Raw genomic sequence first — 15579 nt, forward strand, 5'->3', positions numbered from 1 at the left:
CCTACGAGGAACGGACCATTCGACCGCGCGGTCGGGCGGTGTATGTGTGTTTGGTATCAACGGATTTAATAGAAGCCAATGCAACTTGAGAACCGCTTCACCGCCAACCGCGGCGGGACGCGGCACCGTGTGTTAATCGCCTTATCGAACAAGCTACCAAAAGACCATGTCCTGCTATCTCAAGTTAGCTCACTATACGCTCAATGACATCGATCCTAGATTGAGTAACGCACCTCAAACTTGGCAACTGCATTTAATGACGCTATAGCTATAATAAAATACGTAATATATTACGTCACAATTGTAAAACGTGTGCGCGACCAAAATATACCTACGTACCTGCGTACGCGTCGGCTTATCAAATTCAATTTCTCACTTCATTACCTACATATTCGCGTATACCAGATGTCGTACATATCTTGTTAACATGTAATATTAGTTTGTTATGCTCAAAATTGTATGTTTTATATCGGTAATATAAAGTCTAATAATAGTGTAAAAGAGTCGTAATATTGCTAGTTATATGAAATGTCGAAATTCCGGATTTAAAAAAAATGATTTTAATCCTCTCTGAACTCAGGATTTGATCAAAGGGCCATTTAATATTATTCTCCGAAGTGATTTCTAGAGAATTTCAGAGGTTATATGTATTTTTGATGGCTCAATCGAAACATCTTCTCTATCACAGCTCTATGAAGTGATTTATTACGCACACAATAAATATAAAAAGGTGTAGACAATCAATCAAGACCAGTTGACGTGCGTAAGTGGTTTGCTAATACCAATATAACTCAACTAGACTAATATATTGTCCTGTATCATCTTACAATATTGATATGTTCCTTTAGAAATTTAAAGATAAACAAAGGGTAAGTTTATGTCTCCCTTTCTGCGATTAAACACAGTCCGCAAAACGCAACATATAAATAGTGCCTAAATGAATGATATTTTAAATATTATGTTAAAAATGTTTTATGTAAACAAGCTATACAAAGCACTATGACAAACCTAACAATTTTTATAAACAGAACTGTGTCGATGTTCGTCAGAAACTTTAAAACTAGGTAACATCAAAAGCACATGTTCTTTACACATAACTTCTTTCACATCAAAGAAATGAACAAAGTCAGCTTGAGAATAACAATCAGAGTTAGCACAAAAGTATTTTTCTTTATCGAAACTATAATACGTTTAGATGTACCTACCTACATATTAGACGTTATTTTAATGCATAGAATAATGTAATTGCATTTATTTGTATCGAATAAGTTTCGTTGTTGAAAAACCTTATCTCCGTTCACAGTATCAACGCTAAATTAGCATTAAATTTAAAAATAATTCCTTCGTTTATTTCAAACAGCTATAATATATTAATTGCATAACCTAATTAACGTTGTTTTTAGGGCATTTTATTTGCAACATTATTAAATACAAAGCTATTATAATATATTGGTATTAAATATTAAAACAAATTAATTAAAAATACATACCTTGCACCCCGCTCTTATCTAAGAAATTACTTAGTTGAAACGTCGAATTACTCGACGCTAAATATTGCGTGAACCTCTGAAAATAATAAAAAATATACATGAAAAAATCGTTCAATATTGTCAAAAAATGATATTGAAAACAAATATTTTTAATAGTATAGCTACGATCACGATAATTCTTCAAAATATTGAGATATAAACAAAAGATTAAATAACAAAGAAACAATGAATTATTTTATGCAATACATATGAATAAACCAATATAAATCAAGATATAATTGCTAGTAGCAAATCCAACCCACACACCCTACATACAAAAGGCTTTTATTATTCTCTGTATCGATAAACGCAATCCCGCACAATTCTAAACAGTCGTACGGTTTATTATCCTATAAGTATTATACAGTGAAACCTGGTTAAGTGAGACATCAAGGGACCGGCAATGTCGTTTCACTTATAGAGGTATTCCACTTACCCAGTGTCTCAGATATACAGGTATAAATAAATATCTGTCTCATTTACAGAGGGTTTCAATAATAATTTGACATTTTTCAAATAAACATCTGTATGATAGTAAAGCGAAACTAAAACTGAAGGTAATTGAAGCTCAAAATTTGTACTTACGTACTTGGAATTACGTGTGGAATTTGTGGGTAGAATAAGAATGAGTAAACAAACAATGTTATCTCAGTTACAGAGGTTTATGCATATAAAATTTACTCGCAGTCTCAGTTATAGAGGTAACTATGATGATAAATCGAAAGAACAAATCCCAGATATAGAGGTTTACCTCATCCCACTAACAGAGGTAATTCAGTGCCAAAGTGTTGGGACCTCAGCATGAGTTCCAGTTATGGAGGTTTCTCACTTATCCAGGTCCCACTTAACCAAGTTTCACTGTATTCTCAATATAATATGGTTAACATTTATATTTCTATTGTCATAAATATAATTATCAACAACAGCAAACCTATAAATAAATAATAATAAACAAAGCCGAAAAATCTTCAAGACTATCCACGTGACTCAGCATAAAATTTGTTTATAAAAATACCTGTATAGAAGCCAAAAGTTGAGCAAATACATATTTTGCAAATTAAAATATAATGTTAATCACGCATACAAACTTATATCTAGACATACACAAACATCCCATCTAAAACGTGGCCGTTTATACAACAAAAAAAAAAGAAAAATTAACCACATTTTTTCCTCCTCTCATCGCAAATTACCAGATCTTTAGCAAACGGAGCTAAAGATCTGGTAAGTATTATGAAACTGTACGTATGACAAACTGATCGAGGCCACCGATAGTCGGTTACATCAGTTGTTACTAAAGGTTAACCACTGAACATAGTGTTAGGTTGCTCAAGTTGTTGCTGAAACACCAGCCAAATTGGCCATACTATTTAATAAAAAAAACGCGCACACGTGTCAGAAGTGAAACTTCTTTGGCAAGATTCAAAGATACTAAAATCGTCGCCTTACACCATGACGTGACGGTATGGTATGACGCTACTTTGAAATTTTACTCTCAACGTGCCTAAAGAAGTTTCACTACAAAAAAAATAAAACATCATCATGAGATTATGATCTGTAGAGAGTAGACTGTAGAGTGTATTAACGGGTAAACCTCTTGCTTATCGTTCGTGACAGTTCGTTGTTTTGAAGGCATTAGTTGTAATAACAACTAACGCCTCTTTAGCAACTGCTATGTTTCAACAGCAGCAGGGACCGAATTTCCAGTCCTTTTATATACTTACCTGCGATCTTACTTCCAGTATAAACAATTCTTATTTATAACAAACTTTGAAAAAAAATCTCTAATAGTATAAATATAAATTATAATTATATCCGAAAAGAGCACATACTATTTTCAACCGGCTAAGGATATAAGAATGTATAAGTACAAGCTTGGCATCACAAATTTTAACAAAAATTACTTTTACTGCTGCATAGATGTAGTTTATAAGTAAAAAACCTTACTAGATCAAAGGAGTCATGGCTACAATCATTTCATAGCCTGCACTCGGGACACTTATAAAAAAGAGATTCTTAGTAGCAGGAAATAACCTCTCATTGAGTTTTTTTGATTATGTGAGAATTTTGCATACAAAGACAAACGATGACGAGGTGCGCTATGCGTATAATGTAAGCCATTTTTTACATTATTTTTCAAGAACGCGCTGCCTTCAAATGTGTTAATTAACTGTTTAGTATTATAGCATAGCTGTTGAATCGACCAAAAACAAACGGAGAATATTTTCTTAAAATTCTTGACTGGTCAACAATTTAAAAAATCCTGAAACCGGGCTTGCATCGTTATAAATGGAGTAAATAAAGTAAATTCATAATTTATTTACGTCATTATAATATATTTAATCTATAAGAAGCAGACAACACAAAAATTGGGAATCCCTACGTTACATCCGGAATTTTCCAAGCACCATAATTATTTACGTCATAGAGATATATTATATACCTACATAATATGTTAAGAAAAAAAATCATCGATTCATAAGATACCTAAGTAAACAAAAAAGTGTCATATCATCGCTATAAAACTGCCTTTTATTAATTTTTATTATACACCATGTGTTATTTACTTATTTCAACTTTAAAATTAAGACATGTTACAGAAAACTCAACCAAACTTTATAGTATCAAGTTATTGTATAAAAACAATTTTCAACGCGACTGTACACACACAAGACGAAACTAGGTCACTTCTGGTTTATCATTTCTACGTGACATATTTTATTCAATAGATCCATTTGGGGTTTTAATCGAAACGCGAAATTCATTGCTCTCGACCCCGTACTTTTGAGATTTGTTTAGCTCAAGGGTAGAAATGTATTACGAGTTACGACATTTTATTAAGGACACGTTATTTCATATTGTTCGTTATGATAAGCAATTTATTTTTATTGAGAACTAGCGGTCCGCCCCGGCTTCGCCCGTGGTACATATTTACGTTTTCTCTACATAAAAACCATCCTCGTACTTCAAGGAATATAATAAAAAAAGAATTAACGAAATCTGTTCAGCCGTTCTCAAGTTATGCGCTTACCAACACATTTTGGGATTCATTTTTATATTATAAGATTATGGAAAATGCTTTGAATTTTCAATTCGTTACAGATTTATTAATTCGATTAATACGTGTATTTGTGTAACTTAGTATGCATTACTTGCAAAAGCGTAACTTATCATCCATATTATCCATACTTCCATACTTTATATTATAAACTTATATATACTTTTTATCCCGGGAAAATGACGCAATCCCGGAAATCCCACGGGAACAGGAACTATGCGGGTTTTTCTTTGACTGCGGGCGAAGCCGCGGGCGGAAACCTAGTAACTTATAAATCCCTTTGGAAAACCCTAACGTAGAAGAAGCTTCGCAGTTACGTTTGTATATTTTAAAACTATATTTTACCCTTAATAACCTGAAATATATACACGCAAGCTTAAAAATTAAATAAGAGCATAAATAACGGGAAAATATTTTAACAAAAAAGTTAATTGAAGAAAACATTAACTTTTGAAGTTCCACTTGAGTAAAGACTCTTATCAATGTTTCTATTATATAAGAAATACAAACGCTTATTAATTTAATATTCATCTGAATAAACTGACGAGAGAATTCCTACATAGTAAGTAAACGTTTTATGACATGTACACATATTATATGGAAATCTAATTTTCTGGTTGAGCAATTTGATAAAGTTACGCAGACGGCAGATCGTATTAATTTGAGTGAAATTGAGATTTAATTTTTTCCTGGGAAATTTTTGACGTTATCATGTCTTCCCGTATTAATTATATCCATACTATCCATACTAATATTATAATTGCGAAAGTAACTCTGTATGTCTGTCTGTTACTCAATCACGCCTAAACTACTGAACCAATTTTCATGAAATTTTGTATGGAGATATTTTGATACCCGAGAAAGGACATAGGCTACTTTTTATCCAAGGAAAATGATGTCATCCCGGAAATCCCACGGGAACGGGAACTATGCGGGTTTTTCTTTGACTGCGCGGGCGAAGGCGCGGGCGGAAACCTAGTTATTTATATACTTCACTAAACTTTATTAAAACGTTATGTACCGTCTATTGGAGCGTGAGCTTTTACACAAAATGTATAGAATATTTTCCACCAGTTGGAACTATACCTTATGCGGTATGCCCTAACGTACAAAAGGCCACTAACCATAGTACCTACCTAACAGGTCACTTCACTATAATCCCATCCTTTTTATCTTCATTGTGTTTGTGTTATAATTAACATTTAACGGTTTTAAAAAAGGTTGTTTACACTTTGATCTTCGAAATTTGTTTACTTCTCAATTTAAGAGGAAAGTTTACGTGAACACTTCCGAGTCCTTTTTAACAGACGGTATTATGCGAATATTTTTTTAATGAAGCAATTAATTAATCCATAATATTTCCTATATTTCTCTATGTGACTAATTATTGCTTGACACGCAGCGGCGTACCTAATAGAACAACAGCTCTTACATGGAGAAACAATGTCGTTTATTTAACTCAAGTCTCCTTAAAATGTAAAATACTAACAATTAAACAAAAAATGGGAATACAATATAAAACACGACGTCACTATTAAAACTTGCATCCCAATATGGTTCTATAGATTGCCGATTGATTAGACTTACTTAATACAAAGTGTATTTTTCGGTAAACAATATCAGTCCAATCATCTAAGTTACTTTTTTTTATTATAAGTAAAATTAAAGCCAGCCTTTTAAATATTAAATGACTCTCAAAAAGGCAAAAAACAACCGATATAGACCGGGAGATATTGACACAAAATTTCGAGTCATTTGTAACAGGATGGCGGTTCTACAGGGGTCTTGGTACGCAATGACAAAAAAGAAAAATGATGGTGTGAACGCTGGTACCGGCGGCTTAGTCGCGTGGGCGTTAGTCGAACTCGTCGGAAAAATAGTGAAAGTCAAACGATTTGTAACACAAAAATTTTAGAATTTACCGATAGCCCATAAAAAAGAAGTATTCGATAGTGTCATGCCATACTTTGCCGGTGTGACTTACAGCCCGCCATACCGACGCGAATGTGTTGATTTAAATAAAACAATTATTCAACCATTTGTATCAGGCTAACTATTGCACAGGTAACTATCGTCGTTCAGCCATTTACGAAAATCGCCATGCCATACTTTTTGGACGATTCCAAATGGTCGCCATACCGCCGAAAATCTGCAAAAAAAATTATTTCGCCAAACTTTTTGTACCAGTATTATTGCATTTGGATTTTTGGAGAGTATTTGATAAAATATGACTATTATTATATTTGCCATACTTCTAGTAGGGGGAAAAAGTGCTGTCATACTTGAAAAATTAATTTATTATTAATTTATATAAGTGAAGATTTCCAACACCTAGATCTTTGAAATTTTGTATTTATATTCGTTGATCCTCAAACTTACAGGAAAAATAAGTGCCATACTGTTACAAATCGTTTGACTTTCGCTATTTTCCGACGAGTTCGACTAACGCCCACGCGACTAAGCCGCCGGTACCAGCGTTCACACCATCATTTTTCTTTTTGTCATTGCGTACTAAGAACCCTGTAGAACCGCAATCCTGTTACAAATGACTCGAAATTTTGTGTCAATATCTCCCGGTCTAATAAGATTAACTTTGTGATGTGACAATCGTTAACAAAACAACATCACACATAAAAATCCTAAACAGAAGATAGAGTTAAAGCAATCACTAACTATTCACTAAACCAAGTCAATCATAATTTAAAAACTTTCCTTCCACACAAACCACATCTTCCAATCCTTTTCATCTACCATCCACGTACACATATACACACTCAAACAACAAACGCGTACGATACACAAATAATACGATCAAAGCCACTTGTGTCAATAAAGAAGCGCTATTTTTGCCGGGTCCAATATCCAATATAGCTATTGCAACCATACTCGGATATATTAAGTGACTATTTGTGACACGCAAGTTCGTCTGCTTTCAAAGGGAATATTTCTGCAACATTTCTCATTGATTCGCGCCTAGCAGTCGTAGCGTGATTTTATATAGCCTATACTAGCTTCCCACTCGTGGCTTCGCCTGAGTAGTTAGAGGAAAACCCGCATACATCCCGTTCCCATTGGATTTCCAATGTAAAACCTATCCTACATTCTCTCTCAGGTGTCAAACTGTCTTTGTACCAAAAACATGGAATTCGGTTCAGTCGTTTCGACGTGAAGAAGAGACAGAGACTAGAAAGGATAGCCTTCTTTGATAAATATACTATGCAAAACAATAAGAATTTTCCAATTCGAACGATTAGTTACCGAGATTAACACGTTCAAACAATCATATTAGTATAGATTTGATGCGTAATGCAATACTAGTTCTAGATAATCTACAAGATAATTGCAATCGGAGCATTTATGCAACTTATTTGCATAATTGATTTTTTAATTAGGCAATTAATAAAAGCAGAACATCCTATTACATATTTTTTTATGTCAATTTATTGCTTTGCAACAAAGTGTTTTATAGACATAAAAACATCAGGAACTTTTTTTTATCCTAGTCTTCCTATATCAAAAATATATTAATAAAAAATAAATTATATCAAAAATACAATTAATATAATCACGGGAAAACTTTACCAACATTAAACACAAAGAAAAGGCGTCTAGACTATTGATTAATCTTAAAATTCCCATAGGCGCCATAGTTGCGCCATAGTAACGAGTATACAAGAAGGCGACTAATGTGATCAAGAAATAACGATAAAGGACATAGTTTTTTTGGAATCCGCTCCCATAATAATTGCTGGTGTTGATGTACCCAAATTATTAACCTTTATGTTATTAGTTTGGCACTATAGATAAACAAAAGTATACGGTAAACAAATAATACTATATAGATAATAAAAGAATAATAATATACTAGATACCTGATATCCAATAAAAATTCAATTCATTTACTCTATTCGCGATAGTAATCCCTACTACAATGTTGATCTAATTCATAATCCCTTTAATTCCACTTGATCTTCGTGAAAACGAATATATTTATCGATTCGTAAACAGTTAAACACTACTTGTGCATCAAGTCTATTTAGACCATCACTTATAACTGTATCTATTTAGATAAAATAAAGTCAAGTAATAAGTCAAGGATAGCTGAACGATTGGATTGGAATAGTAATTGTTAAAAATTAGAAAAGCTTGTAAAGTCTACCCGGTAAAGCCGGGGCAAGCGGCATACATCCTTCACAATTCGAAATTCCAACTACAGTTTACAGCGAGCGTGATCACGGCTCTCCGTAAGGTAGGTATGTTATTATCTTGATGGTGATACAAAAATAATTAATTGCTTAAATAACTGTGGAGAAATAGGCGGTAGTTCACAACAATATTTCCTGTGACCAATTGTGACAATTCTAAAGGATCTCTTACCTCATTCCCATACGCGAGCAGATGATGTACTGTAATCAGCGCTTTATACACCACCACCCAGTTTGTGTTCTGTGTCCTCTCCACCAGGAGGTTGGCCAGCTGTGGTATGGAGACGTTCGGCTCGTTTGTGCAGTGGACTAGGTCTGGAAAGAGGTTTTGCGTTAGTACTGGCAGAAGAGTTTACGATAACCTTAATATATTATGAACAAAACAGTTTCTGAGGATCTCTATAACCTCATAGATTTGTGTAGTAGGATTAGAAGTTTTGTGTTAGTCAATACCGATTGTACCATAACGTAAATATAGAGATACCCGTAAGTAACGTAGATATGTTTGTGTAGCTGCAGGACAAATAAATATAGTGATAAAATAGACTGCTAACACCTGATTGGGACTAAATTTAACCTTATTATTAGGTTAATTGATAATCGAAATAATGACACTGGATAACTATACTTAGAATTAACTAGAAGTATATTCGAAGAGATATCATATCTCTATTAGATAATTACAATTTAATATTACCTATCCACTTACAACATTATGTGTAATAACTTAAGATCAAAAGAGGCCTGGTAAATCATTGAAATTGTATAATAGATCGAAAATAAACGGGGTCATGTGTTAAATTTAACTACTTATTATATAAACACAGCCAAGTTTAAGTGTAATAACTAATAACTAACTAAAGTAGAAAAACTTAAAATAATATACAACACAATAGCATCTGTTTGATAACTAATTATGTTAATTAATTCTAACCTCATCACGCAGTTAATAAGCGAATTTTTAAGCGCTTATTATCACTAGTTTTATATAAAAACGCTTAGTTTATGTTTTTGTTTCATATCAAATAATATATGACATAATATCAACATAATAAATAAAATAAAATAAAATAATTTCATATGCTTCTTCGTGCTAAATTGTTAAGCAAAAATCTTATTAGGTCAGTTACATGGACCTTGAAGCGATGTCTGATTGCACGATTACAATGTTTAATCTTTAAAAATTAATACCGTAAATAGAAGATATTTGTTTACGTCTGTTTGTCACAGATAAACCCCAAAACTATTAAGACAATTATAAAATTCATTCACCCATAGATACAAACCTTATCAACAAGAAACATGAACTAGGTGACAGGATGTATTTACCTAATAAACTAGATATACTGAAACGGGTATAAGAAAATTTATTCATGATTCCATTGGGCTTGTTTAGTAACACTTTTACATAAATCACATAAAGCCAAATAACATGATATGGGCACATAATATAGCCAATGTAAAAGCCGTAATTACCATCAAGGACGACCAACAAAAGTTTCTTCAGCTCAACACCGTAAACACAATCCATACTATAATATTATAAATGCGAAAGTAACTCTGTCTGTCTGTCTGTTACTCAATCACGCCTAAACTACTGAACCAATTTGCATGAAATTTGGTATGGAGATATTTTGATACCCGGGAAAGGACATAGGCTACCTTTTATTGCGAAATATGTACCACGGGCGAAGCCGGGGCGGACCTCTAGTATATTTATAATTATTAATTACAAAAACAGAACCAGCAAAGTTAATACCTGCACATCGGCTTTTTGTAATCATAATATGACATTCCCGATGCGCTGATAATTCAGACTATTAAAAGTAAATACTTGTTTTGCGAATATTGAAAACAAGTTTTGTTTCATCAATGTTTGACGAAGGTTATATGTACATACTACATTAGTTAATCTACGTTATCTATTTTATCAATCCCATACATATTAATAAAATAAAAGTCCGAAATGAGCACCGCGGTGTTATGTTATGTTATGAAGAAGGCATAATTAATAAACATTTTATTTATTTATTTAAATATATTCATTAGACGTTGTTGTAGTACGACTAGAATTAATGTTAGGAACTATCTACAAGGAACATTGATCGAGTGTTTTATTAAAAACCACAAGATATTATTTCAATACGAGATCCAGGAATGTAACATTTGCACCATCTAGCACCTCATGTATCCTTGTCCAATTTGCGCAAATAAGCAAATTTCACCAATATCGCAAATCAAATTCAAAAACAGCGACAGTTAATTGAAACCCAGCGAAGGTCGGACAAGAGGTCGGAGAGGTAACTAAATCATTAATAGCTGAACGCTCTTGACCCAGTACGTAATACGTACAAAATTATCATTGGTCAATGTAACGATATTGCCCCGAATATGACTCCATTTCGATACTAGAATACGAATCTTTTAGTGGGCGTTGTTCGCCGGTAAATAACCTCTTTCCGAGATAATAATGTCCTCTTGTCTGCTTTTCGGCCTTAACAAAGACAAGTACTGCTTGTTGTCAATTACACACGTGATAAACAAGCAGTGTAGTATATGAAATCATTTTACTTTCTATATCTTAATTCTGAGTTAACAGGAAAATACTTCAGAAGAAAATTCGACAAAGCCGGATAAAAATAAGGCGCAGGACCGATAGTTTTACGTGATTGCGTTATTACGTGATACGTTTTACCCACCGGGGGTTTCAGAATAATGCTTTATTTTTAACAGGGAATTGAACATTCCTAGTCACGCACACTCGACGTTTATTGCCTCTCTCCATCACCAGATTCTAAAAAAATCCATGGCTTTTTCTATCCTTTAATGCTATTTCTGTGCTAATGCAATAGCACTTAATTTCCTTTCGGCTTTGGCACTATTTCATAATTTCATTGTTGTATATTTCTAAGGGATGCTTTATAACTTAAAACTAATTTCAGAGTCGCCTATTATTGGCATTGAACGAATAAGCATTCGTAATAATTCATCTTTGTTAGTTTAAACACGCGTTCATTAGAAGAACATTAATTATGAATACAGTTTGTTTATTACTAGTTAAAAATAATCTGATTGATATAATTTTATCACAAAAATGAATCACTCATTCAACAGGGGGCAACCCCTTGCAAAGGTCAGTCTTCAATCGGTACTTAAATAAGTGCATCTACCTACGCAATGGGGGAGTACAATTTCCTCCCACAGATGATAAAATAATTTTATCATATTTCTAATTTAACCTAATAAAATATCTATACTATCCTCTGCAGAGTATAGCTAGTTATTTATAACGCGCAAGCTGCAAGTCCGACTCGCACTTGACCGATTTTTTTAATGAATGAACGATAGCTATATAATTTCGTAAAAAAATCTCAAATGGAGTTGAAAACAAGTGATTTATATCTTGATGTTTACATAATATACCTACATGTAATAAAAGTGAAGAAATATGGCATAATACAGTAAATATTTCTATATAAGGTTTTATAAGCAGTGCAAATCAATAAATAATAACTAATAAGATACAGCATTTACAGTAATAATTAATAAAATTTTGAAATAGCATTGCACATTTAAATTCATATCAATCTGGACATTTGACCGTTCTGTTGTTAATTTTTTAATTCCACTCAAAGTGATTATAATATCACCAACAAAGATAACACAGGAAGTGAGGCTGTCTGTCCGTTTATCATATTTCACTACAATCACTAACAAACAGATACAATGTAACACATGGCTTTTAAAATGTAATTTTAACTGTAATTGTCCCTGATACACTAAATTTGTTTTAAATTGGTATAATACACTTGATATCAGACTGAGCATGGTTTTGGCTGAATTTAACTAGGGTCTATATTGATCTAGGCTACTGTTAGCCAAATTACATTTAAATCAGTGGAGGCATTTACAAGATACTTAACACAGAAATAATATAATCATAACTCATATTATCACTACATAGTATAAAACAAAGTCGCTTTCTCTGTCCCTATGTCCTATATATGCTTAAATCTTTAAAACTATGCAACAGATTTTTGTTCCGGTTTTTTAAATAGATAGAGTGATTCAAGAGGAAGGTTTTAGTATATAATTTATTATGTTTTAGACAAAGCGGGCGAAGCCGCGGGCGGAAAGCTAGTTATATAATATATTGTTAAATTTTGTAAGTAGCGGTCTACCCTAGGTTCACTTTTTATTTACAAACTCTTCGGCAATATATTATAATTAGTATAGAAGCGACAATAATAATTTATAATAATACTAATGAAATCATTAACTTTTAGTAATCATTATATTTCAAGTATTTATTAAGTTATTGCATATGCATAGTTATAATAGACCTTGAGCGCGGGGACCGAATGTAAAATTCCGTAACGAAATAACCTAACACCCCCCACTATGACCGGCAAAGTGGTGATTATACTATGCAATAGCTTTACCGGGGCAGTCTCCAAGTGCCACACGTCTTATTTTTTATATTTGACTCACTTCAATGAAAAATACAACATAGTCATAAAGCTCTATTGCACAACAGCAAATTAATAGGACATACATGCAATATTTTATAGAACTCAATAAATAAATAATTATTGTAAGCCCATATACATGATCTTTATATTACTCCTATTAGAAACAGGTGTTCTACAGTTGATATATTTTTTTCAAAACCTGCATATTGTACGTTCATTATTTTCCATAACTATAATGTAAAAGGATTCAAATGATATATAATCCTTATTTATTTATTTATTTAAATAAATAAATAAGGATTGAATATTTTGAATGGATTCATGCTTGGACATTTTACAGATGTCCAAAGCGTTGAAATTTATATTTGTTAATATTAACAATATGCACTTAGTTAGAAAAAAAGATGATACGTAATGAAATGCATTACTCAACTGTGTATTTATGTAAAAAATATCATATTGATTTGACAGAGTGTATCCTTCGTTAATTTTCCAACCTTTTCTTGAAAAGTACATGCACCACCCAAAAACCACTGCATTATTGTATACATTTTCACATTCTTACCTTAACATATTGGCAAATCAGTGTAATATGCTTTCTCACTTATTATCTTCTTATATATAAAAATGAATCGCAAAATGTGTCGGTAAGTGCATAACTCGAGAACGGCTGAACCGATTTCGATAATTCTTTTTTTATTATATTCCTTGAAGTACGAGGATGGTTCTTATGTAGAGAAAACGTAAACATGTACCACGGGCGAAGCCGGGGCGGACGGCTAGTTTAAAATAAATTAAGGTCCGCCCCGGCTTCGCCCGTCAAAACACCAAAACATCAAGATTATTTTAAATATCAGTCTTAATAGATGGCCATCAATATTTTTTGTACTTATTATTTTACAAATATTTTCATCTACCTTCCCTTGTGTAATGAATTTATAGTGTGATTAGATCTACCTATCACAAATTATTAAATCTTAACAATAATATTATTGGTGAACATGTTTAATAGATTTATTACGATATGCTTTAAATCTAAATACTTAACATGACATAACATAGGAAATGTTTTTTTCCTAGCGATGGATCGTTGTGCTGTGTTATATAAATTCCTATAGTAGATAGACTGTTTCATTTTTATATAATTCAACAATAACGTTCTCAGATGATCAGTCGTAGCAAAGTACGGTCTAATCTAAAACTTATCGACCAACAACGAAACGTCGGCACTCGCTAGTGTCATGAACAAAATTCTGATATTCCTTTGTATACGTTTCCGATAAGATTTTAAGGTACACAATACTTACAATCTAAATGTTTCTTTTTCGGTGCAATCATTTCTTCGGTTGTGGCTTTACATACAGATTTGGCTAATCCCTGCCCCGCAATACTATGGCGAGCGGCAAGGAGCCTATCGTTTATTGTCTGTCCCGCCATCATCACGCTCAGTCCTGACATAAACTACTTATTCTACACTGAGAATCACTAGTTATCTTTTTATATTAAAATTATGAAATTACAGGACGACGACAAGAAAATATGTCACCGCCCCCCCAACTGGCACTACACTAAATCCAAAATGGCTGACCATTTCATTTCAATTTTGACTGATGACTAGTTTCAATAAATGTTGCCTAACATAATAAAAAAGGTATTTTTAATCTATACATAAAACAAATAATATTTTCAAAAACTTTATGAAGTCCAATTCTATACCATCAGAAAACAATAATAATGCCCGAAGAATTTTTGATTAAGGAAAGTTCCTACACTTCAAAGTTCAGAGACTAGAGTTCATAATACAATACGACCAACGTAACTTGGCGGGCCTGAACATAGCCTCTACGAACTTTTGCGCATGTACACTCGTAAAAAAAAGTGTTATAGGCATTTATTTCTTTTAAACTGAAATTCGAATAAAAATTTCCTTATACAGAGACCAAGTACAAATAAAATAAATATCAAAACGCTATGAGACATAAAGCAATAAAAATAACCTAATGAATTCAGGATTCACTCAGCAACTCTTAAAAAAACTTTGTCAAAATTTTTTACGCCTTCTTCTTTTTCTTTTTTAAAATACTGCGTTAAATCGAATATTATTTTTCTCGCCTGGCGATTTAAAACCATATTATGCTTTGGTGGCATCTTTGTTCCCGAATAATACAAAATTCCAAGTAGAATATTCCAAATTATCACTAAAACAAACTTAAACACGAACAAATTTAAACTTAACACTCAACAATATAATAATAACAAATAATAACGATCAACTCAACGAAAACTTTTGTAACCGCCTGTACTCAAGACAGAGA

At 32.6% G+C, this 15579-nt stretch overlaps 1 protein-coding gene and 1 long non-coding RNA gene across 8 annotated transcripts in view; both read right to left on the bottom strand.

Annotated features, from left to right (window-relative positions):
- Positions 1 to 14848, bottom strand: part of lap (phosphatidylinositol-binding clathrin assembly protein lap) — a 45850-nt gene extending 31002 nt beyond the window's left edge. For 2 of the 7 annotated variants that reach the window (XM_089708077.1, XM_089708073.1), the window contains exons 1-3: positions 14572 to 14847; positions 8965 to 9107; positions 1491 to 1566 (exon numbers count right to left, since the gene is read on the bottom strand). In XM_089708077.1, the coding sequence (XP_089564203.1) occupies positions 1491 to 1566; positions 8965 to 9107; positions 14572 to 14722 (370 nt within the window). In that variant the 5' untranslated portion in view covers positions 14723 to 14847. Of the gene's footprint in view, positions 1 to 1490; positions 1567 to 8964; positions 9108 to 14571 lie in introns of all 7 variants that reach the window. The other 5 variants (XM_089708074.1, XM_089708079.1, XM_089708078.1 and 2 more) reach the window with 3 other exon arrangements.
- LOC149479616 (uncharacterized) overlaps positions 1 to 15579 on the bottom strand; it is a 137820-nt gene that overhangs the window by 46467 nt on the left and 75774 nt on the right. The window lies entirely within an intron of this gene.

This window comes from Colias philodice, chromosome 20 (genome assembly GCF_061535455.1).
Source record: "Colias philodice isolate Cphi_HAF_F1 chromosome 20, ilColPhil1 Martin Lab GWU primary, whole genome shotgun sequence".
In the NCBI taxonomy this organism is placed as follows: Eukaryota; Metazoa; Arthropoda; class Insecta; order Lepidoptera; family Pieridae; genus Colias; species Colias philodice.